The sequence below is a fragment of the Giraffa tippelskirchi genome, chromosome 9 (genome assembly GCF_054371585.1).
Source record: "Giraffa tippelskirchi isolate mGirTip1 chromosome 9, T2T-mGirTip1v1.2.pri, whole genome shotgun sequence".
In the NCBI taxonomy this organism is placed as follows: Eukaryota; Metazoa; Chordata; class Mammalia; order Artiodactyla; family Giraffidae; genus Giraffa; species Giraffa tippelskirchi.
In genome coordinates, this window is record NC_137283.1 from 154,215,654 (window position 1) to 154,241,696 (window position 26,043).

The window sequence follows — 26,043 nt, forward strand, 5'->3', positions numbered from 1 at the left end:
CTTCACTTCTAAAATGCTGTTACCAGCAGTGGCCTGTTGGAGCTGGGCCCGCCACCGTCTCTTCCCCACGCCACATTCTGTGCATCCCATCAGAAGCTTGAAATCAACCTTGGCGGAAGTAGTTCCGCCATGGAAATATGCATTATGCTGCAAATCAAGGCTTGATCATTCTCCAGACAGCTGGCTATTAACATTTACAGGCACATCCCTGGTTGTAGGCCTCCTCTGTAAAGCTGATGCCACGGGAAGCATGTCAACCGCAGTGAGGCTGTGGAAACGGCTGAAACAAAGTTGTTTAAGATGTCAAGGATCGCTTAGGACATGGGAATCACCCTCTGCAATATACAAGCTGCCTACTGAGCAACAACCACCAGTGTGAGGGTTGGGTTATTTCTTCCCGTTCTATGTATGTGTGTATAAGGGTTTGTTTGGGTTTTTTTTTAAGCCTAGGCCTTGTCTTTTGTTTTTTTTTTTTAATACCAGAGAATCTGGCTGGTATTTTATTTATTTACTTATTTATTTGTCTGCATCAGGTCTAAGCTGTGGCACGCGGGATCTTTCCTTGCTGTACTCGTATTCTCTAGTTGCAGCCCACAGGCCCAGAGCACACAGGCTTAATTAGTTGTAGCACATGGGCTTAGTTGCTCCATGACATGTGGATCTTAGTTCCCTGTCCAAGGATTAAACCTACCTCCTGTGCATTGCAGGGCAGATTCTTAACCACTGGACCACCAGAGAAGTCCCAATCCTTGTCCTTTTATAATTTTTCTCATTGATTTCCTGTCTTGAATTTAGCTCTTTTTCAAGATACTTCATTATTTTATTTGGCTCGTGATTCTGTGTGGCAACTTGTTAATCAGCCTAAGTTGAAGCATTTGGTACCTAGAAAGCCCAGTGTAAACATACAATAGTGCTAATATTCATGCAAATTTGACAAAGAGTCACTTCTGAATCACTGATACTAGTGTTGCAGAGGACCGTGCCTTGGTTTGGGTTTTCCTGATGCAAAGATTTAAGGGCAAATAGTTTAAAAGATGACCCAAGGATGCCCCATGGGGTGATTGAGAGACTGAGCAGCAACGAGGACCCCAGAGCAAGGAAGGAGGAGGGAATGCCGTGAAGAGGGCTCCCTGAGCTGCTCACCACTGTGGACGCAGCCCTGCTGGAGACTCGGAGCAGCTCTGGAGAAGGTACACGTTGTCCGTCTGAAGAAGGGCACCCTGACACTTACCCCTGACTCCCTTCCTGGGGCTGGAGGGTTGCCTCTGGGTTATAACTCTCTGGTACTTCCAGACTGTGAGGCAACTCCCCAGACAGTTTCTGAGAAAGCCTGATGCAGAGAATCAGGGGACTCAGCCTGCAGGTGAAGTGAACCAGCATCCACGTGCACAGAAATTCCGCTCCCCCACCCCACCCCCACCACAGCTGTAGGCAGAGCTGGGCAGAGGGGTTGTGGCACAGGGCCCCAGCAGTGTCTGCTGCTGATGGGATTGAGGGATGCATTTGTGATTTCAATAAATCTTAATTAAATTATTTATTCATTGATTGGTGATAGTTTAGCCACTCAGTCGTGTCCAACTCTCTGTGACCCCATGGACTGTAGCCTGCCAGACTTCTCTATCCATGGGTTTCCTAGGCAAGAATACTGGAGTGGGTTGCCATTTCTTTCTCCAGGGCATCTTCCCAACCCAGTGATTGAACACGGGTCTCCCACATTGCAGGCGAATTCTTTACCAGCTGAGCCATATTGTGAAATGCTGCCATTAACTTGAGAACAATGACACACATGAAAGCAAATTATACATTGTGGTCAAGGCATAATCAAACTTGTGTTTTCAAATGATTACTCTGCCTACTGAAAGGAGGTCTGAAGGGAATCAGAACGGTGGAGTCCATCCACCATTTGATACTGTTCATGGTATTAGTGTTTCCGTCTCAATATCAACATTTTCTGGACTAACTCTGGGTGTTTAGTGAAATTCATGACAATCTGCTTCATAGTATGCTTTCTAGAAACATGTTGGTTTATAAAATTTGAAACCACCTGTATCCTATCCTCCAGCGCCGCACAGAAAAACTAAAAGGAATCTGAGCTTAAACTCAAAGACAGTAACGATTTCCAATGCCATGCCAAAGAGTAAAAATTCAAGATCCAGGATGATATAGTGAAAAGAATGTACTCTTGGATTTAAACCTATCTAGATTTCAATTCCAGGTCTAATAATTACTATGTAGCTTTAAACACATTATTGTACCCTCTAAGCCTCATGGGTAAAAGGGAGACAATAATGCCTATTCTGGAACATTATGGGCATTAAATCAGATTGTGTGTATAAAACATCTGATTGACAATAGAGTCTAGAAATGGATTATCATTATTATTTTTTATTATTATTATTGTATTGATGGAAGCATTGCGATTTGTATACTTTTTTTAATCTAAGCCAAAAAAAGAATTAACATAGCACACACAGAATTGAAGTTTCAGTTCAGTTCAGTCGCTCAGTCGTGTCCAACTCTTTGCAACCCCATGAACTGCAGCATGCCAGGCCTCCCTGTCCATCACCAATTCCCAGAGTCTACCCAAACCCATGTCCATTGAATCAGTGATGCCATCCAACCATCTCATCCTCTGTCGTCCCCTTCTCCTCCTGCCCTCAGTCTTTCCCAGCATCAGGGTCTTTTCAAATGAGTCAGCATCAGGTGGCCAAAGTATTGGAGTTTCAGCTTCAACATCAGTCCTTCCAATGAACACCCAGGACTGATCTCCTTTAGGATGGACTGGGTGGATCTCCTTGCAGTCCAAGGGACCCTCAAGAGTCTTCTCCAACACCACAGTTCAAAAGCATGAAGTTTAGCAAACAAATAAACTAAAAGGATCTTGTAAGGAGATCTGACGAACCAGTTTGGTCCAATTAGCCTAAGACACATATTTACTATTCATGGGATACTGCTGGGGGGTAGTGAGGAAGGGCTAACTGTAGGAAGTAAAAGTCAATAGCTTGTTTATGACTTCTGGAAAAGCATTTCTTTCCAGATCTCTTGTTTGAGGACAGGTCAACTGATGATGAAACACAGATGTTGAAGCCTCAGACCTAGGAGTAAGATTCTACAAGGTCCAGTCCCCAAAAAGGAAATGCCTTTTGATGATCCAGCAAGAAATTCTTGTTAGCACAGGAACACATGCCTTCCATCTGTCAAGGGAGGCTGTCATCACATCCCTGCCTCCCACACAGCGAGCAGGGCCATAATCATCTTTTACTGGACAGCCGAGATCACAGGAGTAAACATGCCCTCTTAGCCCCAGGACTGGCACCACCCTGCAAGGCAAGGAATTCACAGGGGTGTCTGGATCTCCTTCAGATTGGCCAGTTTGCGGTAGCTACAAGGGGCTGCCTCCAACCCAGAGATGGAGGTCAGTCCCAGGGGGAAGCTCCCACAGTAATGAAGGAAGCTGGGTACAACACACACCTACTTCACTGTCTCTCGGGCATCATCTTAATCACATTTAGATTAGACCATAAGCAATGACTATAGATCCAAAAGGGACATGAAAACTGTGATTTTTCAGTTTCAATACTCTAAAAAGAGTATCGAGAGCAAAAGCTTATTGTTGTCTGATCAGGAACAGCAGCAAAATATTACATTCAGATGTACTGGCCAGCAGGCTACAGATTCTTTCAGACCTTGGAATCTTTCAACAGGCCCCCTACCCTACTCATCATCACTGATCATCATCACTGACCACGACAGCAATGCATACATGTATGGTGTGTGTAGGCACATGTGTATACGATGCCCTGGGGCTTACAACTCATTCTGACATACATTTCATTATAATCCTTATATCAACTCATGAACAAAGTTGTTATTGTCCTCATTTTAGAGTTGGAGTCATTGAGCCTCAGAAAACACTTAATTGGTTTTCCCCCAGGACCCATATGAAATAGATCTTGGGTCAGGCATTTTAACCTCGGGCTTCTAACAATAAGTTTTCTTTTTGTGGCTATACATTCCATAGAGTTGCAGATCCCAAATTTCCCATCACAGCCCCATGATGGTATTGCCGCTACTTCACTGTCTGGAACATTGGATCTATAAGTCATTGCTTACGGTCTAGTCTAAGTGTGATTAAGTACGATGCCCAAGAGACAGTGAAGTAGGTGTGTGTGGTACCCAGCTTTCCTTGGGGTGGGGGAGGGGGACAATGTGCATTTTACAAGAGGCCACATCAGAGAATAAACCAGAGAATCCGTTCAAACAAGCCAAGCGGTCGTCAATCCACAATTCAAGTTTGCCAGATCTAAGGAATTGTGTTCTGAAAGTGGGATTCCAGCCAAACCAATAATTCTTCTAAAGCCAAGGTGATCCGGGGCAACTAGGTTCTGTGAGAGAGGAGGCTTCTTCCTCTTTCAGGAAAGCATCGTGTGAGTTGAGCAAGATTATTTGAAGATCTCTTTGAATCTATTAATATATTTGAAGCAAACATCAAAACTGTATTGGACACTCTGGTCTTTGGCTTTTGGTTATGCACTTCTTCAAAGCCGTGGTTTTTTAAACATGGAATCTTTTTCAAAGATTTGGAAAGATGCTTTTACTTCCATTTTGTAAACTCTAAAATTCTCATAACCTGTTTTACTAGTTAATGGGAAGTATGTGATATGGGAACTCTGTCTTTAAATTTGAGGAATATGTGGGACTTCTTTGGGGGTCCAGTGGTTAAAAATTCACCTTGCAATGCAGGAGATGCAGGTTTGCTCCCTAGTCAGGGAACGAAGATCTCATATGCCACAGGGCAACTAAGCCTGTGCACTGTAACCAGAGGAGAAGCCGGCATGCCACAATGAAGAGCTCATGAGCTGCAAAGAAGACCCAGCACGGCCAAAAAACAAAAACAAAAAAAGACACAGATTGTTAGATTAAAAATAGCAAGACCTAACTACAGTGCTATCTATGAGACAAGCACTTTAAATTAAAAAAAACCAAAAACCTGCCAATGCAGGGGACAGTGGTTTGATTTCTGGTTTGGGAAGATTTCACTTGCCCAGGAACAACTAAACTCATGCACCACAGGTGGCTCAGTGGTAAAGAATCCACCTGTTAATGCAGGAGACATAAGAGACACTGGTTCAATCCCTGGGTCAGGAGGATCCCCTGGAGAAGAAAATGGCAACCCCTTCCAGCATTCTTGCCTGGGAAATCTCTTGGACAGAGGAGCTTGGCGGCTACAGTCCATGGAGTGACAAAGAGTTGGACATGACTTAGCAACTAAACAACATAAAGGTGGAATTATACAGTATTTGTGACTGGTTTATTTCACTTAGCATAATGTTCTCCAGGTTGATCCTTGCTGTCTCATATGTCAGAATTTCTTCCTTTCCTTTTAGATTTTCTTTCACTGACTTATAAATCATAGTTCTAGTCTACTGTGAAATTGTTGTTCAGTCACCAACTGAACACTGTTTCAACTCCATGGTTTTCTATACTTGTTCTAATGTGAACTCATTGAAAGTTTTCTTGAAGTTCTTTAGAAAACATACTAAAGATATATTCATTTGTACTCATGTACACATCATTGGAAGAGCTTTCTCTCTATAAAGAAAGATTTCTATTTATCCTTCCAAAATGTCCCATATTTGTACAGTAAGTTCGGTGTTTTTAGCCTATATCTATTATAGGTGCTAGACAAATTAATGATGAAACTTCTAACAATTATAGCCTGCAATTTGTCATCTGATATTTATCTGAATGGGATGATTTTAATATAGGTACATTTGAAGATGAAGAATAGACATTCTCTTTTGCTGCTTACAAAATTCAAAGATTAAGAAACAATTAAAAGTATAATGGTAATAGGATAAAAGAAGCATTATTTGAACTACAGCATTTTTTAAAATGAGGAAGATTTTTCATCAGGTTATAAATTCTCTAAAGGCAGGAATGCCATTCGTTTAACAGAGATTTCTTGAAAGCCATTTCATGCCAGACCCATTTAATTGCTTGGAGTAAAATAATTTAATTCTAGAACCGTAACCTTAATTTTTATCTAGTCTAATGGTTTGCAATTTTTTTTTTGACCTTACAGCTCTTTCCTCAAAGGAAAGCTCACATAGAACTCTAATAAATCCAGTAGATGTAACTAAAACTGCTTCATTTGAGCAGGTACTATAGGATCCCAGAGCCCCAGACCCTTGTGACCACTGCCCCCATTCCACGCAGAGGTCTCTAAGAGTATCCACAGTCACATCAAGGCTTTATAGTGCACAATTTGAAAACCATTGATCTACTTCTCCCCTAGTTTACAGATAAGGAACCGAGAACTAAAGAGACAGAGGCCAAGAGATACAGCTATCCAAGGCCAAATAGCAGATGAGTAATGAACTCACCTAGAACACAGTCTCTGATGACAGAGGTTCATGGGATCATAGATGTAGCAGATCCTGGGTCTAAAGGGTTTCCAACTTCAAACCTGGCCAAAAGGAATCCAAGCTATATATAAGAAAGCAAGAATTTTTTATATTAAAAAAAAATGAGCTATTTTGTATGGCATATCTGGTTATTCAATCCATTTACAGATTTTTGTCATATGCATAAATTAGAAGAGCTAATAAAAATGTGTTCAGCAAAGAGGTTTAGAAGGACTGAGTTTTTAAAAAATGAAGCTGGTATTTCATCTTGATATATGACTTACTGGTAGTTAAATATAACATTTCTGTTTGGTTTCAGAGAATATATACCAGATTTGTGGATTATAAGAATAGTTGGATATGTTTCCTATTTGGAGGTAAGTAAAGTTTTATCAAAATATGAAAGTAATTTAAAATTTTTCTTGTATGATATGATTAGAAATTTACTTTAAAATCATTACCATGTGCTGAAACTTGCTCTACATAGTAAACTTGTAGTAAAATTTATATTATGCAGGCACATGAGCTAGAATTGCAATTATACGTAATTGACTCTGCCAATGTAACTGAAATGTGTAGCCTTACTGTATAATTTACAAATCTGTACACAATTAGTTCTGTGTGATCTTTTTGATCTCTTTTTACAATGCTATACTACTCTAAGTTATGTGAAATCCAAATGCCTATTACTAAGGTCATTTGTAGCTTAGTACATGTCTCTGCCATTCTGGCTCTTGGTTCAACTGATTAGGCAATAGCTGTAGTTAAGAGAGCCAAATTGGTTTTCTGCTTAGAAGAAATTATGTTCATCATAATTATCTGCACTCTCAATGTAATCCTCAACAACCGCCACTATCACGCAAAGCATTGATTAAATATTTCTCTGTAGGTTTCATAAAGAAAAGCTTTACAAGTGCATATTTACTGCCTTCCAGAAAATAATACCTTAAATGGAATATATATTAATAATCTGCCAGAACTTGTCGATACTAGCCAAAACTTTAATGCCTCTAATTTACATTCAGACTACTTGGAATTTTAAACAACAGTTCCAGAAAACCAAAAGCTTTCTGGCCATGTGTGTATATCACGTTATAACAATGTAAAAGGATTAAATAATTAGTAGAACTTCAATTTCTTTACCTTAGCCATACCCTGTGCAGTGATTTCAGTTACTCTTAGTATGGTCATTTTTGCATGGAGTCATCTAGGACTGGCTAGCTTCTTCTTGTTGTTCAGTCACTAAGTTGTGTCCGACTCTTTTGGACCCCATGGACTGCAGCACTCCAGACTTCCCTGTCCTTCACTATCTCCTGAACTTTACTCAAACTTGTGTCCATTGAGTCAGTGATGCTCATCCTCTGTTGCTCCCTTCTTCTCCTACCCTCAATTTTTCCCAGGATCAGGGTCTTTTCCAATGAGTTGGCTCTTTGCATCAGGTGGCCAAAGTATTGGAGCTTCAGCTTTAGCATCACTCCTTCCAATGAATATTCAGGACTGATTTCCTTTAGGATTGACTGGTTTGATCTCTTTGAAGTCCAAGGGACTCTCAAGAGTCTTCTCCAACACCACAATTTGAAAGCATCAATTCTTCGGCACTCAGTCTTCTTTGTGGTCCAACTCTCACATCCATACATAAATACTGGAGAAACCATAACTTTAACTAGACAGAATTTTGTCACCAAAGTGATGTCTCTGCTTTTTAATATGCTGTCATAGCTTTTCTTCCAAGGAGCAAGCGTCTTTTAATTTCATGCCTGCAGTTACTGTTCACAGTGATTTTGGAGCCCAAGAAAATAAAGTCTGTCACTGTTTCCATTTTTTCCGCATCTATTTGCCATGAAGTGATGGGACTGGATGCCGTGACCTTAGTTTTTTGAATGTTGACCTTTAAGCCAGCTTTTTCATCCTTCTCTTTCACCTTCATCAAGAGGTTCTTTAGTTCCTCTTTGCTTTCTGCCATTAGGATGGCCCTGTAAAAACCTTTCTCTGCTTCAAACTCCCATGTTTCAGTTTGTCCTCACTGTATGTCAGGCACACAAACTTGGGTTTGAACAATCAGACTGTTTAACCTTATCTTCTGCGATCAGAAGTCAGGTTAGACTACCCTGCTTTCTGCTAACTTTCTAGTGACATTAATTTAGGAAACATATTATACAAACTTCAAGTCCTGATTCTCAGCTTTTGGAATAACATTTTTTTTAAGTTTACCATTTGAACACATAAAGATTTCGAAAGTTTAAAAACTAAATATGTTTGAACTAATGATTAGTTTCTAATCATTTCTTCTCCAGTCTTTTCAAAACCCTGCTACTTGGGGTAATGTACTTCTTCAAAAATAAAGATGCTGTTCAACAATATTCAGTGGTTTCTCAGTCAAAAAGGATACTGGAAAAATAAACCTTGCATTTTCATTAATAGCAGTTTGGAAGTAACACTTCCTATTCATTATATTACCATCATGTTCCTTAAAAATGTTCAGTTAAATATGTGTTGTTTCTCAGTTACAAGAAAAAATGGAAACTGACATGAAATAAACTAATAGCTAAAAATGAATCCAATACTGTGGGGTCAACAAAGCCTGTGTTATTTTGATCTGATGATAGCACCACTGCACTTAAATTCTATGCATCTGCTTCCATCTAACATGTTCACATATTTACTCTTAGGAAATGAGAAAGCAAAGCTGGCTCAAGAGCAGTTAAAGTAAACAGCATTGCACCTACTCTCAGCTGGAATCGTTTGCACACCTGTGTTTCCTGGAAATGTTTCAACTGGTTGTTTTCTCAGGTTCATGTACAATTTTATTAGGTTTTGGAAAAACCTGCTCTGGGTCAACTGTGCCAGCCATTAGAGAGAGACAGACAGAAAACATTCTATACTAGATTCAGTTTTCTAGATGCTTGTTCAGTGTATGTCAGACACAAATGTAAAACCTTATAACTGTTACTGAATCCAAGCTCATACTGCTCCTCACATGATCATCACACCAGTAAATCAAGAGACAAGTTGTTGGGGTGAGAAATAGTAGCTTTATTCAGAAAGCCAGCAGACAGAGAAGATGGTCAACTAGTGTCCCAAAGAACCATATTCCCTGAGTTAGGATTTAGACTTCTTTTTCACTGAAAGGGTAGGAGGTGTGGATGGTTGCTGCAAACCTCTTGGTGCTGGAATTCTTTGCTCTTGCAGCTGTCCATATTGGTCTGGTCACAATGTTCCTATAAACCTCCAGCAAGATAGAGGTTATTCTCTGTTTTGCAGCTTTTTAATCTCTGTATGAATGGGAAAGTGTTATACCTTTAAAAATCAGAACTCTGAGAATGGGCTATCCTGGATATTTCAGGCTATAGACCACATTCTTAACTTGTAGGAAAAACAATAGAATACAAAGGTCGGAGTAAAAAGAAACAGATTCAATATGGAGTCAGATTTGTTCTTCTCTCTACAAAACTGTAAGATAAGACAACACATAGGAATAGAGAGTTGCATGCATATTAAGGAAGCAGAGAAAAGGAATCCTAAAGTTACTAAGGGAGAATTAAGGAAAAGAATTAGGAAGGGCTTCCTGGAAAGAGTGACCACTGAATGTTTAAAGGAGGAATGAAGTAGAAGAAAAGACATTCTCTAAAAAAAGAACATAGCAACAAAAAGGACTGAGAGATAAAGAGCTGTTCAAAGTCTCTAAAATCTTCTGTGTGGGACACAGGGTACTATAAGATGTTTAATATTGCTAGAATTTAAAGTGTGAGTCAAGAAAGGATTGAGAGATGAAACTAGTGAGATAAGCAAGACTAAAATCATACACAGCCTCGCACACTACCTTGTTTGGAAAAGGCTACATGTTAGGAAAAGCTATTCAATACAATGTAATAAAAACTAATTATCATGGACTCATGAAAGCTTATCCAAGACACAGCCTGTCACTTTAATACCCAGGCAGGATATTAAAGATATTTTCATATTGAAAACCTTTGTAACTCTCATCTCTGTGATGTTGCCACCTACTCTTTCATTTCCAAATTCAAGCTACTTAGAACAGCTGGGATTAGGCAACGGCAACTTTAAGAGTGTAGGAAAAGGAAATACAAGCTATTTAAAAAATTATAATTAAAAAATCAACAAAAGAAATAACCAAAAGAGTCCACTTAAATTTTGCTTTCTGAATTGCAAAGATTATGGTAGATTTAGGAAGCTTAATTGAAGAAAAGTAATATTTGTCCTAACCAATTTTTTCTTCAAATATGAGAGGCTGAATGTGTTGCCATCATGCAAGAGTTTGCTTATATGTAGCTCTGATGTTTCTCAGGTCAAAGGAATAAGGAAAGATTCACCCTAAGCTCTTACAAGGAGTAATCAATCCTTGTCACTAGCGGCTGACTTGGTCCTTGAAATCTCTGAGTAATCCCTGCCTTCGTTTCTTCACCTCCACTGCCCACTTCTCTCTCCAGCTCCAAGTAAAGCAAGTCCACCAGATGGACTGAGATCTAGCCGCCTTGGTCTGTATGCACGTTGCTTTACCCCCCAGCACACAGAAAAGGTGACCTGGGCTCATCAATTTCTACTTTTAGAAAGTCAAAGAGTCTTCTAGGAGAGTTACCAGGAACAGTCCTAGTTTATGTCTCTGCTGTCAACGTAGACACCAATCAATAGTGGCTTTTTTAACTCTCAAAATTGTCTCTGGATAGTAAATTACATGGTCGCCCTGCTTCTAATCCATTTCAGTAGGAGCTCAGCCTCTGCTTCTGAGCCTCCCTCTCATTTATTCCACACAACAGCTGATAGGATGAAATTCCATGAATTCCTGTGAAACATAATTTGAGCAGTACCTTAGATTTATGGTCAAAAGCTTGATCTATAATTCACACATTCCAAGAACTTTCAGATCAATTATAGAATTACGTTGAATAAACATAAATCCTTGCTGCACTCCTCTGAAAAATAAATGGGTAATTTTTTTCAAACACAAGGAAGGCCCATCTCCTATGTTAGGCAGAGATGATCAAGAAAGCCTAAGTAAAGAGAAAGCAGACCCAAGGGGAGGGCTTTGGAAGTGCCATTCATAAATGGCATTTGGTCGTGGTGTAGGTCTTCCGATCTGGTGATTACCCGTGAGCTGAGTGGGCGGCTTTTTCATAATAATGTTTTCCATATGCTCTCTGGTCATTTGGAACAGCTTGGTCAGCAGAGTTTCTGATCCTTTGGTTTCCTCTCTTTCCCTAACTTTTTACACAGTCTTTTCGTGAACTGGTGTTTCATTCTTTATAAACAACCTTGTTGAGCTATAATTGACATAGAACAGACTGCACGTGCTTAACTGTACGATTTAATTAGTTTTTAGGTATGTTTGCTCCTATCAGGATGATGAACATCCTCATCACCCCCCTCCAAAAGTATCCTCCCACTCCTTGGTAATTCCTCCCATCACCCCTCCCACATCCCAACTCGCATCCCCAGGCATCGCTTAGAAACTAATAGAAATAAGCCAGACATCACCATTTTTCCTGTAACTATGGGAGCCTGTGAGCCCTTTCACTTTGGCTTCTTAGGACTGAACTACAAGAATCTTCAAAGTCTCCCTCAAGAGTCTTTGGCTTAAAAACAAAACATAAGATACAAACAAAAAATTTTTAAAAAGTGATTCTTTGCAAATACTCTTTTAATTGCTTCATCTAAACCTTGTGACGCTCTAGGGCTTTTTGCTAATCCATGTGCAATTTACATGACAATCTGCTTAGTTGTCTGGCACACTTCACCTTCAAAAACAAATAAAATACAAGAAAATTCCAAGGAAGCGAAGAATGTATTTGGCCTGTTTAGCAAGTGTGTGTGTGGGGGGGCGGAGTATTTGCTTTAGCTTAAAGCCATTAAAAGCATTCTTTCCTATGGAAAAGGGAATGCCAGGAACAGCTAGACACTCAAATGGTCCAAGTTTTTGTTAAAAAGTGAGAGATGGCATTGCTAAAGGAAATACCCACTCAGACAATAGAAATAAGCCAGACTTCCCCATTTTTCCAGTAACTATGGGAGCCTGGGAGCCCTTTCTGCTGCTGCTGCTGCTAAGTCACTTCAGTCATGTCCGATTCTGTGTGACCCCATAGACGGCAGCCCACCAGGCTCCGCCATCCCTGGGATTGTCCAGGCAAGAACACTGGAGTGGGTTGCCATTTCCTTCTCCAATGTATGAAAGTGAAAAGTGAAAGTGAAGTCGCTCAGTCGTGTCCGACTCTTCGCGACCCCATGGACTGCAGCCTACCAAGCTCCTCCATCCATGGGATTTTCCAGGCAAGAGTATTGGAGTGGGGTGCCAGCCCTTTCACTTTGGCTTATTAGGACTGAACTACAAGAGTCTTCAAAGTCTCCTCGAGCTCCAAATTTTATAGTGTGTGACCTATCCAGGAATATTTTTGTCCAACACAGGGCTTAGTTGGCTCAGATTTACCCTGGAATGGGAAGAAGTATTCAGTATGCGCTCTCCTACCTGGCTCCCCTCTCATAGAGTTTCTGTGTTCTGTTACTGTACAGCTCTTCTAGAATGCTGACTGATTGAAACAGAAAATGAATCTATTAAAAAAAATTTTAAGTATTAGCTGAAGGGATGGAGAACTATGTTACAGAAGTGATCCCAGGAGAAAACATTCAGCCCAGGGCAACCCATGACACGGTCTCTTGCAGCAACCATTGAGTCACAGAGAGACTCTAAGATTCCAAGGTCTCCATAACTGTGCCACCAGCTGCCAGTTCCGTTTCCTAATCCAGTATCTCACAGCTTTTTCTTGCCACAGTACCACAGAAAATTGTATTTTTACAGTGCCCTGGGGTACACGAGGATGCTGTGGCCAGAGGTGACATGTCCAGGAGCTTTAACACTTCCAAGGACTGAGGAACTCCCTATCTCAGGCTTCCTATGACCTGTTCACAATCTATCACTTTGCCACAGTTTGGTGGTTGAGAAGCTCTGCTCTAGGTAGATGAGTCTGCTTGGTTACAGTTCAGTTCAGTCGCTCAGTCATGTCCGACTCTTTACGACGCCATGAATCACAGCACGCCAGGCCTCCCTGTCCATCACCAACTCCCGAAGTCTACCCAAACTCATGTCCATCGAGTTGGTGATGCCATCCAGCCATCTCATCCTCTATCGTCCCCTTCTCCTCCTGCCCCCAATCCTTCCCAGCATCAGAGTCTTTTCCAATGAGTCAGCCCTTCTCATCAGGTGGCCAAAGTATTGGAGTTTCAGCTTCAACATCAGTCCTTCCAACGAACAACCAAGGCTGATCTCCTTTAGGATGGACTGGTTGGATCTCCTTGCAGTCCAAAGGACTCTCAAGAGTCTTCTCCAACACCACAATTCAAAAGCATCAATTCTTCGGCACTCAGCTTTCTTCACCATACAACTCTCACATCCATACATGATTACTGGAAAAACCATAGCCTTGACTAGACAGACCTTTGTTGACAAAGTAATGTCTCTGCTTTTTAATATGCTGTCTAGGTTGGTCATAACTTTCCTTCCAAGGAGTAAACGTCTTTTAATTTCATGGCTGCAATCACCATCTGCAGTGATTTTGGAGTCCAAAAAAATAAAGTCTGACACTGTTTCCACTGTTTCCCCATCTATTTCCCATGAAGTGATGGGATCAGATGCCATGATCTTTGTTTTCTGAAGCTGAGCTTTAAGCCAACTTTTTCTCTCTCCTCTTTCACTTTCATCAAGAGGCTTTTTAGTTCTTCTTTGCTTTCTGCCATAAGGGTGGTGTCATCTGCATATCTGAGGTTATTGATATTTTTCCCGGCAATCTTGATTCCAGCTTGTGCTTCCTCCAGCCCAGCGTTTCTCATGATGTACTCTGCATATAAGTTAAATAAGCAGGGTGACAATATACAGCCTTGACGTACTCCTTTTCCTATTTGGAACCAGTCTGTTGTTCCATGTCCAGTTCTAACTGTTTCTTCCTGACTTGCATACAGGTTTCTCAAGAGACAGGTCAGAGATGGTATTCCCATCTCTTTCAGAATTTTCCACAGTTTATTGTGATCCACACAGTCAAAGGCTTTGGCATAGTCAATAAAGCAGAAATAGATATTTTTCTGGAACTCTCTTGCTTTTTCGATGATAGTCCCTAGGTGCAAAGGAGTCTGGAAAATCGAGTGTCAATTGTCATCTTTCACTTCTATAATAAGGGGCAGGTTCTGACAAACTGAGGAATTCCTCAAATAGATGCAAGCAGTAAAGGGGTGAGGGGGTGGGATGGGACATGTTGCCCAAAACCTATTTATGTACACGGAGCTATTTCAATGGACCCTGTCACGACCAATGGTGCCATATGACAGGAGGCACCCTACTTGGGCTTAGAGACATGACTTCAAGAGGGTTTAATACCTCATGATCATGAGATCTGTCTGCCTCCCTGGAGCTACTCAAAATAGCAACCCTGGATTTAGTGAGCCCTTTCCTTCAAGGTGATAATGCCAAGCTGTAGACTATAAAGGGAATGCCTCATGGACCCAGGTTCTAGAGCCCTTGCTTTAGAGAGTCCTGTTCTGGCCCGCCTCTAGCCACACCCCTTCTGTTCAGATACACGTGCAAGGGCACACACACACACACAAGATGAAAACAAACTAAAACACTTGATTTCACCTGAGCACCCTTGAATATGTCCAACTGGAAGCCCAAAGAAACTCAACTCAAAGAGACTTCAACTAGAAGTCTCTGCGGTTGAAAGTTGCCTGTCAAGATTCCATTCATACAAAGCAACGTTCCCAATGTCTGCCATTCAAGTTCCACATGCATTCCATGTGGAATGCACGAACCACTTCACTCTGAGGACACTTGGCCCAGTGATCTTTGCTCATAGGATGATGGGTCACCACCTTCCAACCCTGACTTTCCCTGAAACACTATCTGTTCCTCTACACTGAGATCCTGGCACAGAATACTGCCCCCCTCACCCAGACAAGACCCCACACACACGCCACAGAAAAGAATGGAGTCCGGTCTTAGTACGATTCCTCAGAGAACAGCTGCGTCGCACACCAGGCATCGTGCCATCAGCTCCTTCTCGAAGAACTGCCTGTACACCCATTCCTCACACTGCACTCTGTCCTGCTTTAAGTACTCTAACTTTTTTTCTTTTGTCCACACTACGCAACTTGTGGGATCTTACCTGCCTGACCAGAGACTAAACCTGGACCCTCAGCAGTGAGAGCGTAGAGTCCTAACCACTGGACCACCAGGAATTCTCACAGTCCTCAAACTTCCAACTTTTCAAATGGACCCTATTTCCACACTTAGATTTAACCCCAGGTGCTGCCCTTCTGGGCTTCCCAGGTGGCACAGTTGGTAAAGAATCCCCTTGCCAGTGCAGGAGATGCAAGAGACACAGGTTTGATCCCTGGATCAGGAAGATCCTTGGAGTAGGAAATGGCAACCTACTCCAGTATTCTTGCCTGGAAAATTCCATGGAGAGAGGAGCCTGGCAGGCTTCAGTCCTCAGGATCACAGAGACCACACACGCACACTATACTTCTGGATGCATCCTTGGCATCTCAATATTTAAAATCAGAGTTCACACCAGCTACTATTCTCTGAACACCCTCTACAGACCCCCTGATCAATAGCAACCCTTTTCCATCCCTCCTCGATGGAAGTGTATTTCTCCAATGTAACCGAGGCCAGGAAACAGGTACCAACCACCAGCTTTCACTCTTCCCTAGGCACAAAACCGGAGATCATTTGTCTAAAACAGGAAAATCATTCCTGAAAAACTATAGAGACTCAAAACCCTCCGAGTCACAGCTGTATTGAACACTTTTCATACCAAACTTTAAAAAATCCCATTAGACACATAGCTTACACAAATTCACCTTTCGAATATAAGCTGTCACAATGAAGTTCACAGAAACAGCAGTCCAGGGAAAATGTCATTATCTGCAGTTGAAGGTCTTAATCTGACTGGCGATGAGTGAAATTATCCACAGAGTAATTCTCCAGAGAAGGCCTCTAATGACCTGAGTTAAGCAGCCAAAGAGTCTTTTTTTTCCCCTGGTAGAGAAGCTAAACCTAAAAAGTCCAATCACTGATGAAGGGCATTGTTCTTCTGAGCGATACCCAAAGGGATTCAAGGTTTATAGAGTTAAACAAACTGCCCCCCCTCCAAGGATCATAATTTCTCTGCTTTTCCACTGAAGTCTTCTGAAAGCTGCCAGTCATTCTTATCTAGGAACTCAAATTCTCCTGTAACACAAAGGCCATCTGAAAGCCATGGAGGCTTTGGCCAGATCAATTAAACTGAAGCTCTTTGATGTTATCCAGAGGCGGTCACCTCCTCGCCCTTCCGGCTTTGTTCGCGCCACCAAGCCTGCTTGTGGTTTCGGCCCTCCTCTCCTCCCATTGAAATCCCAGCTCTTCTTCAAGGCCCAGCTCAGATTCCACGCTATTCGGCAGTGATTTTCTCACAGCTGTGGGTTCTGATAGGGCTTGCTGCCCCTGCCGCTAATTTGATATCTGTTCTGGATTGTGTTATGTTGCTGACTTTCGATGAAGTCAACTTTCTCCATTTCATTTCTCTGGGACTCTGGTATCTCTTGGCAGTCAGCCCTCTTTGTTCAGTGATATCAATATAATTAGTGCTTAATAAACTAATTTTGCCATATATATCATGTATATGTAGAATTTAAAATATGACACAAATGAACTTATCTTATGAAACAAACAGACTCACAGACATGGAGAATTGACTTGTGGTTGCCAGGGGGAAAGGGTGTAGGAGAGGGATGGATGGGGAGTTTGAGATTAGCTGATGCAAACCATTATATATAGGATAGATAAACTACAAGGTCCTATTGTATAGCACAGGGGACTATATTCAATATCTTGTTATATATCCCGATGGAAGAGAATATGAAAAAGAATACATATATGTACAACTGAATCATTTTTCTGTACAACAGAAACTGACAGAACATTGTAAATCAGCTCTACTTCAGTTTTTAAAAATTCATTTTGATTGATTGGAATAGAATATTAATGATGTAGAGGCTGGTTTCTAAATATATCAAATTTTTATAAGGATTATAATAATGTTTAAGGACAAGGATTTAAGCTGATGAGCTGCAAAGCAATACAAGGGCCTAAAGTGTCAAAGAAGGATTCAATTCAATAGATCGTATAGACATAAAGCAGAAATGTATACAGACATTTGAGAAAGATTTTGAAAAACAAGATTTGAAATAAATTGGGTTTGTTCAAATCCTACTCTTGGATTTGGAAGGGCCTCATAATATGTTGGTCAGTTGGAACATCCCCAGTCCTGGGTCTGGCTGAACTGGAACAGGAGTTAAGCCAGAGCAGTCTGAGCAGGTGTAAATGGACGAAAGCTCTAACTGTGGTCCACAAGAACTCAGGTCCAACACCAAGTTCAAATTTCAAGATTAATCTAGAGAATGGAAAAGCAGAAGGAGGAAAGAATGCCATGTATTGAATAGTTTAAGGCAACTGTTTCAAAATTATAGCTGTTAACCAGTTGTAAAATTCTGCCGAAACTCTTTATTATGATGCCTGGCGCCATGACTTGGCAATAGAAGTGGAGAATTGATGTAGCTGTACAAGACTGGGCAATGATTCTTAGGTGTTAACACTCGAAGAAGCAGAAAACTGTCTTTACTGTACTCACATTCTCCCCATCTGTGAATATATTCCATCATTCATGTATTACCTATGCAGCCAGAACTCTCTTTTCCCTTGGTGTATCTCCAGAGTACAGTTTAGTGCCTGGAAAGTAGGAGGCCCTCAGTAATAATATATTTAGCTCCAGCCCTAAACTTAGCTGCCTTGTTCACAGTTGTATGTTCAGCACCTGAAACAGTGCCTGACTCATAGTGGACTCAATAAATATTCCTTGAATGAATAAGAATGAATGAATTGGTGAATGAATGCTTGCCCGTGTGCCAGACCTTCTCTAGGATGGGGTACACATGCTTTTTCTCTAATAGGTTAAAGGAATTCAGTAATTGTCATATATTTTATGGATGAGATGGATATATCATTAAATAGAGATGAGTGTGAAATAACCACTGAGTCATCTAAGACTAAATGCCCCCAGATGATCTAGGTCTAGTGCTACAAACAATTAAACAAAAGACTATCCAGTCATCAACTCATGGCAGACATTAATAGGCAACATTACTATTTAATATACGGGACAATCAAATTTTAGTCACAGAAAGGCTAGGCTAGTCATCATAGCTCACATCCACAATATTAATGTGAACCAAACACGTCTCAGTAACAAACAGATGCCATGAGTCAGATTGATAACCTCCACCCCCAAGGACCTCCAGATCAACTATAAAAACACAAGCACATCTGTATCACTGGTGAAAATTAACTTCCAATCCAGTTTATACCTTGACATAGACAATGGTCATTAACCTCACCTTCAGCACACATGTATGTGCACGTATGGTCATGCACAACATGTGTGCACACACACCAATGTATCTCCTGAAGTCAGTCATGTAGTACTTCTCTGAAAAAACAACAGCTTAAGGACTACTGAATTAAGGGATATCAGTTAATTACTCACTTATTAGTTTATCCACTTATTCTTTCTTCATTCATTAAACCATTATTGAATCCCTTCTCTTGTCAAGTATATTTCTAGATAGTGGAGAAGATTCTAAGATAAAATTAAGATACATTCCTTATCTTCAAGGAGACTGCAACCAATCGGGGGAAAGAGACAATCAAAAACTCACTGTGGAGGGGGATCTGTGATCACACAGAGGACAGGAACCCACAGGCATGCCCTGTGGGAGGCGCTTTTCTGAGGGTATATCATTCATTCTTACAACAATCTAATGAAGTAGGTATTATTACATTCATTTTCCAGGTTTCAAAAAGGAAACTTTGAAGAGTATTTGTTCATAGTCACACAGCCAGCAAGTAACAGAACCAGGATTCTAATCTAGTTGTATTTGACTCACAAATCTGATGCCTGGAGTACTGGGGCATGGCCTCACTGAGCAGATGAAACTTTAATCAAATATTGAAAGCTGAGAATTCGTTCACTGGGAAGGACTTGTGATTCGGTGAGGGGACAGTCCAGTGTAGGAACTGCGTGTTTGGGGCCTCCAAGGAGGACTAGTTAAGGTCTGGCAAATAGACCTAGTGTAGCTGAACAAAGGATTAGGTAAAAGATTGTACTTCATCTGGATCACTTCCCTACACTTCTTGGTTCCTTATGGAAGTTATTATTCTGGACCAAATATACCCTCTCATCCTCCATAACGAATCTGAGTTTCCAAACTCATGAGCATGGCTAGCCAAAGGAATTCTATTACCCTCCCTTTGCTGTCAGCTTAGATATGTTTATTTTTCATCACTACCTCTAACTCATTAACCTCACTAGGAGGAATTCAAGCTCATCAAAGGAGCATTACCAATATTTAAGTCAGTTTTGAAACTTAATTTGTCAGCGTGAAGGAGGAAACAATACTGCTGTGGAATGTTTTCATTTCATGAGCACAGAATTTCTAAAATTGCTTCTCATTTGTGCTGTGGTTACAGATACCACCCTGTTTTTCCAAACAGTGAGCACTTCCTCGGACTTCCTAAATAAGAAGATAAATAATAATGACTCTAACAAATTTCATTATATTGATCTATATTTTAAAACTCATTGTAAACACTACGTAATACATCCTAGGTGAAATAAGATCAATGAAGAAAATGATGATTCACCTGAGCAGTTCCACCCTATCCCCATCCCAGAGGCTGGTCCATCTCCAGCTACTTTCCACAAGTACAGATTGGGTGTGGATGGAGCCTGCAATGGCCTGTATCAATCCTGCACCTTTATTCAGCTATCTCTTCACAGACTGTAAGCCCCCTGAGGGCAGGGTCTGCCCCCTTGTTACCACCAGCATCTGCCATAATGCCTGATACACAGTAGGAACTTGGAATTTTTTAATATTTCTTTATTTATTTGGCAGTACCAGCTCTTAATTGTGGCATCTTCCATGTTCATTGTGGCATGCAGGGTCTTTCAGTTGCTGCATACAGAATCTTGAGTTATATCTTGCAAACTCAAGTTGTGCCATGTGGGATCTAGTTCCCTGACCAAGTGTCGAACCTGGGCCCCCGGTACTGACAGCACAGCGTCAGCCACTGGACCACCAGGGAAGTCCCAGACCCTGTAATTTTTTTTGTTAAATGATTCAGTAAATTATCTCCAAATGTCTCTTTTACCATTTGCTGGTGTTTGACAAAAAGTTATGTTAGTAACACACTGGAAGAATCCTATATAGTAATTAATTTAGGTCAACCTCCAAGAGAAAAAAGGCAGTTTTGATCAAGGGAGAATGAAAGAGAATCATGCTTGGACAAACTATAAGACATGACTACTCTTGATTTCCACCTCCCTCTACTTTTTACTGCATTATGAATAACACAGTCCTTTGTCTCTGACCCTAGAGTTTCACATCTTCTGCCGTATATCTACAAAACTGTGACAGGCTAACTTACTAACTTGTAGGAGGGATAACACCTCAGACCCATCATAGTTCTTGACACTAGTTGGGAGATGGCCAATACTCAGTGAAGTGAATGATTGTACTGATTCCCTTAGTGGCCTTTGCGTTTTATTTTTTTGTAAATTAATTTATTTATTTTAATTGGAGGCTAATTACTTTACAATATTGTGGAGGGTTTTGCCATACATTCACATGAATCAGCCATGGGTGTACATGTGTCCCCCATTCTGAACCCCCCTCCCACCTCCCTCCCCATCCCATCCCCCAGGGTCGTCCCAGTGCACCAGCCCCGAGCACCCTGTTTCATGCATCGAACCTGGACTGGCGATCTATTTCACATATGATAATATACATATTTCAATGCTATTCTCTCAAATCATCCCACCCTCGCCTTCTCCCACAGAGTCCAAAAGTCTGTTCTTTACATCTGTGTCTCTTTTGCTGTCTCACTTACAGGGTCATCATCACCATCTTTCTAAATTCCATATATATATACGTTAATATACTGCATTGGTGTTTTTCTTTCTGACTTACTTCACTCTGTATAATATGGCCTTTGCATTTTAAACAGGGGCTAGCTGAACAGAGATTGTTCTTATTAACCTTAAAAAAAAAATCAAATAATGAAATTGCTATTGGGCTTCCCTGGTTTCTCAGTGGTAAAGAACCTACCTGCCAATGCAGGAGAACGTGGGTTCAATCTCTGGGTCCGAAAGATCCCCTGGAAAAGGAAATGGCAACCACTCCAGTATTCTTGCCTGGGAAATCCAATGGACAAAGAAGTATGGCGGGCTACAGACCATGGAGTTGCAAAAGAGTTGGCACAACTTAGCGACTAAAGAACAACTGCACATTAGGTAGGTAGATGGAAGGAAATCTCCAGTGGCCTCCTTCTTTCTGGAGTAAGAGGGTTGTTTGAGCATCCCTCAGGTCTAAGCATAACCTCATGCAGATTGAATAGATTAGTTGTCATATAAGTCACCTAACCCTGAGCTGGATGCTTTCTCATTGCTCATCTACTCTATCTGGCTTCCCTGGTGGCTCAGAGGTTAAAGCATCTGCCTGCAATGCAGGAGACCCAAGTTCAATCCCTGGGCAACCCACTCCAGTATTCTTGCCTGGAGAATCCCATGGAGAGAGGAGCCTGGTAGGCTACAGTCCACAGGGTGGCAAAGAGTCAGACATGACTGAGTGACTTCACTTTCACTCTATCTGGAGAGAATCCACGCCCTGGCTCGAAGGTGAGGCCCTTTGCTTCAGTCTTCCTCCTGCGGCTGCCCAGCTCTGAGCCTCAAGGCTGCAGGACAGAAAAACAAAGCCGAGGAAGTCCTGTGCGTTCTGTGTCACCTTTCTGGGTCCCACGGCCACTGCTAAATGGAAAACTCGTGCTCCTTCCCGTCTCTCTCCCTTCCCCACACTTGTCCCTCCCGCTTCAGCCAGAGCTGGGCAGCTGGGGCTGCAGGGTGGTGCTACCTCCCCCAGCCCCTATGCTCCTGCTAAAGCCCTCGTCTGGGCCACTTGGAATTGCAGTTGTTTTCCCGGCTCTCTTTCCCTTACCAAGTTGTTAGCTCTTAAGGACTCCATTTTACTTACCTCTTCTCAGTAAAGCTTAGTACAGCATGTCGCTTGGGCAAGGCACTCTTTGACACACACAGACTGCATCACCTCAGACCTAGTCTTCACTACTTTGGATCTGTGGCCGTGCTGCACAGCTTGTGGGATTTTAGTTCCCCGACTGGGGATCGAACCGTGCTCCCTCCCCCAACCCCAACACACACACACACACCCAGCAGCGAAAGCACAGGAGTCCTAACCACCGGACCGCCCGGGAGTTTCCAAGCTACAGTTTGCCGTGACAACTGCTGAGTTTACAGGAATAAACCTTCCGAGAAAACACTGGAAAGAACATCCACAATAGCATTTGCAAGAAATGCATTCGCAGACATTCATCAGAGAAAAGAGAGGCTACAGCTGCCCAGAAAAGCCTGAAGAAGTCTGTGAAGGGCCAGAGTAGAAGAAAGTTACTTTGCCTTTTCCCTAAGATGAAGCCAAGAGCCAACTGGCATTTGACAGTGAGGCCTCCCAGACGCCTCCTTCCTTCTGGCTGAAGAGGAGCCGTCTAAGAAGCCAGTCTTAAATGTTTGTGTTTATTTTTCTCGCAAATCTAAACTCTGCTTTTTATCCTCTGGTTTTATCAGCTTTTCTCATTTTTGTGCTTCTTTTCTCCCAACAGAGGTAATAGTGAGGAAGAGTCCACATGAATCTTGCCTTGACTTCCCAATACCACCTCAATCTGGTATTGCAATAGCTTCCAAATTCCTTTGCTTCATTTTTATTCAGTGCTACTTCTTCCATAGGTAGCAGTTTCTATTAGAGCCATAAATCAGTCATTTGCAGATGGTCTGGCACCTTTTTCTTCATCATAAAATATCTTACACTAACAAGGTTAACATCATCCACTTGCTATTTTCACTGAGTGTATATATTTTAGCTCTGAGTCATAAGACAATAATATAGCCAGCAAAAGACACATTCACTATGGCAGATGACAAAGACGATTTTCAATGCAGATTTCACTGGATTGAGCCAGCCCACTGCAGATACTAATAATCCCCTTTGGTAGACTATTTGAAGCCTATTTCTATGACTTTGAACCCGGAAAAAAATGGTAGAGTTAATTATTTTCTACCATTGAATTTTCCAAAAGAGGACACTGGGACTTGAATGTGAAATTTCCTGCCTGATGCTCGTAGCAAGGAAATGTCAGAGGCAGGGGAGGAAGGCAGATTTCTCCATTAAAAAAAAAAAAAAGATATATATATATACATAGATACATAGATAGATAGATAGATACATATATATATATATATATATACACATATATATATTTGGCTGCATTGGGTCTTGTTTGCAGCACACAGGATCTCTAGTTGTGACACACAGGCTTAATTGCCCCACGGCATGTGGGATCTTAGTTCCCAGATCAGGGATGGAAACTGTGTCCCCTGCATTGGAAGGCAGATTCTTAACCACTGGACCACCAGGGAAGTCCTCTCTCCATTTATAAACAAGTTGTTTCTGAGAAAACCAAAATGTTGTTCAGCAAAAATGTGTTATGAATGCGTTTAACAGGACTTCAATAAATATCATTTTACTGAGTACATGTTTCATCGTAAATGTTAAAAAAAAAAAATCGCTGGTGATAAATCAATAAATGGAGAAGAGAAAAACCTTTTGCAGAAAAATTCCAAGTAACTTATACAGAAATTCTGTCCCCAAACAGGTGGAGCATAACTTCCTATTGCTTAAGTATGGGCTGCTTAAAAGTGACTTCCCTCCAAAGAGGACAACGGGGAAAGGCGGAGGGGAAACTAACAAATATGACCTCAGCCAGGATATCAAGGTCAACGTCAACCACAGTGATAAGTCAGGTTGGTAGCAGGTACCTTGGATTTGATGTCATGAGGAGGATACTTCCTGTCTGTGCACTTCCTTCCCAAAAAACAACCCCCGGTCTAACCATGAGAAAAACATTAGATAAATCCCAATTGAAGGACCTTCTACAAAGCACCACACTAATACTTCTCCAAATTCCCTCAAACTAGGAAAATCTGAGAAACTGTCAGAGCCAAGAAAATTCTAAGAGGCATGACAAATCATCGTCATGTGGTCTTCGGATGGAGTCCCGGGACAGAACAAAGGCATTAAGTAGGGAGCTCCCTGGTGGTCTAGTGGTTTGGATTTGGTGCCTTTACTGCCAGGGTCTGGGTTCCATCCCTTAGCATCACATCACCACCACCTCAACAGAATTAATATTGTTTTGTCCTACCTCTGCCCCCTATTATCTCCCTGATCATGAGGAGTGGTGTTTTTTACGTGTTTATCTTTGTTTTCTATATTAGCCCGTGAGCTGCTCTTGAAGGCGGGAGCTTTGTATCACCCATCTCCATCTCTGCCACCTCCTTCAGGGCTGCTAAGGCCCAGTAAGTGCCTGTTGAATGGAATGGAACCAAACTGCAATTAATCCCAGAGTCAGATGACATGTTTTTTTAATAGCCCCAGTGTTGGCAAATTTTAACACTCTGAGGATGGACATATGATGAGAAAAAGACTAAAGCCATTTAGCTCCTAGTTTGATGAACAAAGTGGGTAATTGGGCTGAACAATGCTATTTTATACAAACCCAGAAATATCTACAAATAATGAGATTAATGTCTTTATATATTTCATAAGGTAAATAGATGCAAAAGTCAGTCTTAATATTTTATAAATAACTAAATCTGTACCTGCTACAAAATGCTTATGTATGTATGTAATAGAATCTAGTAAGAATTCATTTATTCATTCAACAGAGTACTTTTTAAAAAATGTAATAAGAAAAGCATTGTCTAGGTCTGAGATACTGCAAGAATGCCTTAAGACCTGGTCTCTGGTCTAAGGAACTCACATTCAAGGGTAGATGAATCCAAACATCTACCTGGTTATCACTCAGGTCAGATTGTGATCAGTAACAAATAAAGATGTGATCAAAATGTACTTTGGAAACTCAGATTCTGGATTAGGTCCTTTTTAAAATTTTGGTAATAGTTAAAGATTCTATTTGGTTTGATTTTTTATTGAGGAGAACACTTAACATCCAATCTACCCTCTAAACCAAGTTTTATGTGTACAATACGATCTTGTTGACCAGAGGTACGATGTTCTTTAGAAGTTGTTCATCTTACTTAACTGAAAAGTTCTGCCTATTGATTAGTAACTCCCATTGCCCCGCCTCTCATCAGTCCCTGCTAATCACCATTCCATTGTTTGATTCTATAAATATGACTCTTTTAGTTAACTCACGTAAGTGGAATCATACAGTGTTTATCTTTCTGTGATTGGCCTATTTCATTTAGCAAATGTTCTCAAGACTTATTCATGTTGTCACATATTACAAAATTTTCTTTTTTAAGGCTGAATAAGATTCCATTGTATTTATAACACATTTTATTATCCATTCATCTATCAATGTACGTTTAGGCTGTGTCCACATCTTGGCTATTGTGAATAGTGCTGCAATGAACTTGAAAGCTGTTCAATTTTAGGAGGACTAGGAGAGCTTTCATTT

At 41.1% G+C, this 26,043-nt stretch overlaps 1 protein-coding gene across 1 annotated transcript; it reads left to right on the forward strand.

Annotated features, from left to right (window-relative positions):
* LOC145521197 (uncharacterized) lies at nucleotides 1–25,485 on the forward strand. The gene is made up of 4 exons (XM_081529429.1): nucleotides 1–375; nucleotides 6,727–6,784; nucleotides 24,220–24,367; nucleotides 24,839–25,485. The coding sequence occupies exons 1-4, from the start codon at nucleotides 14–16 to the stop codon at nucleotides 24,958–24,960; spliced, it is 690 nt and encodes a 229-aa protein (XP_081385555.1). The 5' UTR covers nucleotides 1–13; the 3' UTR covers nucleotides 24,961–25,485.
* The last annotated feature ends 558 nt before the right edge of the window (nucleotides 25,486–26,043 follow it).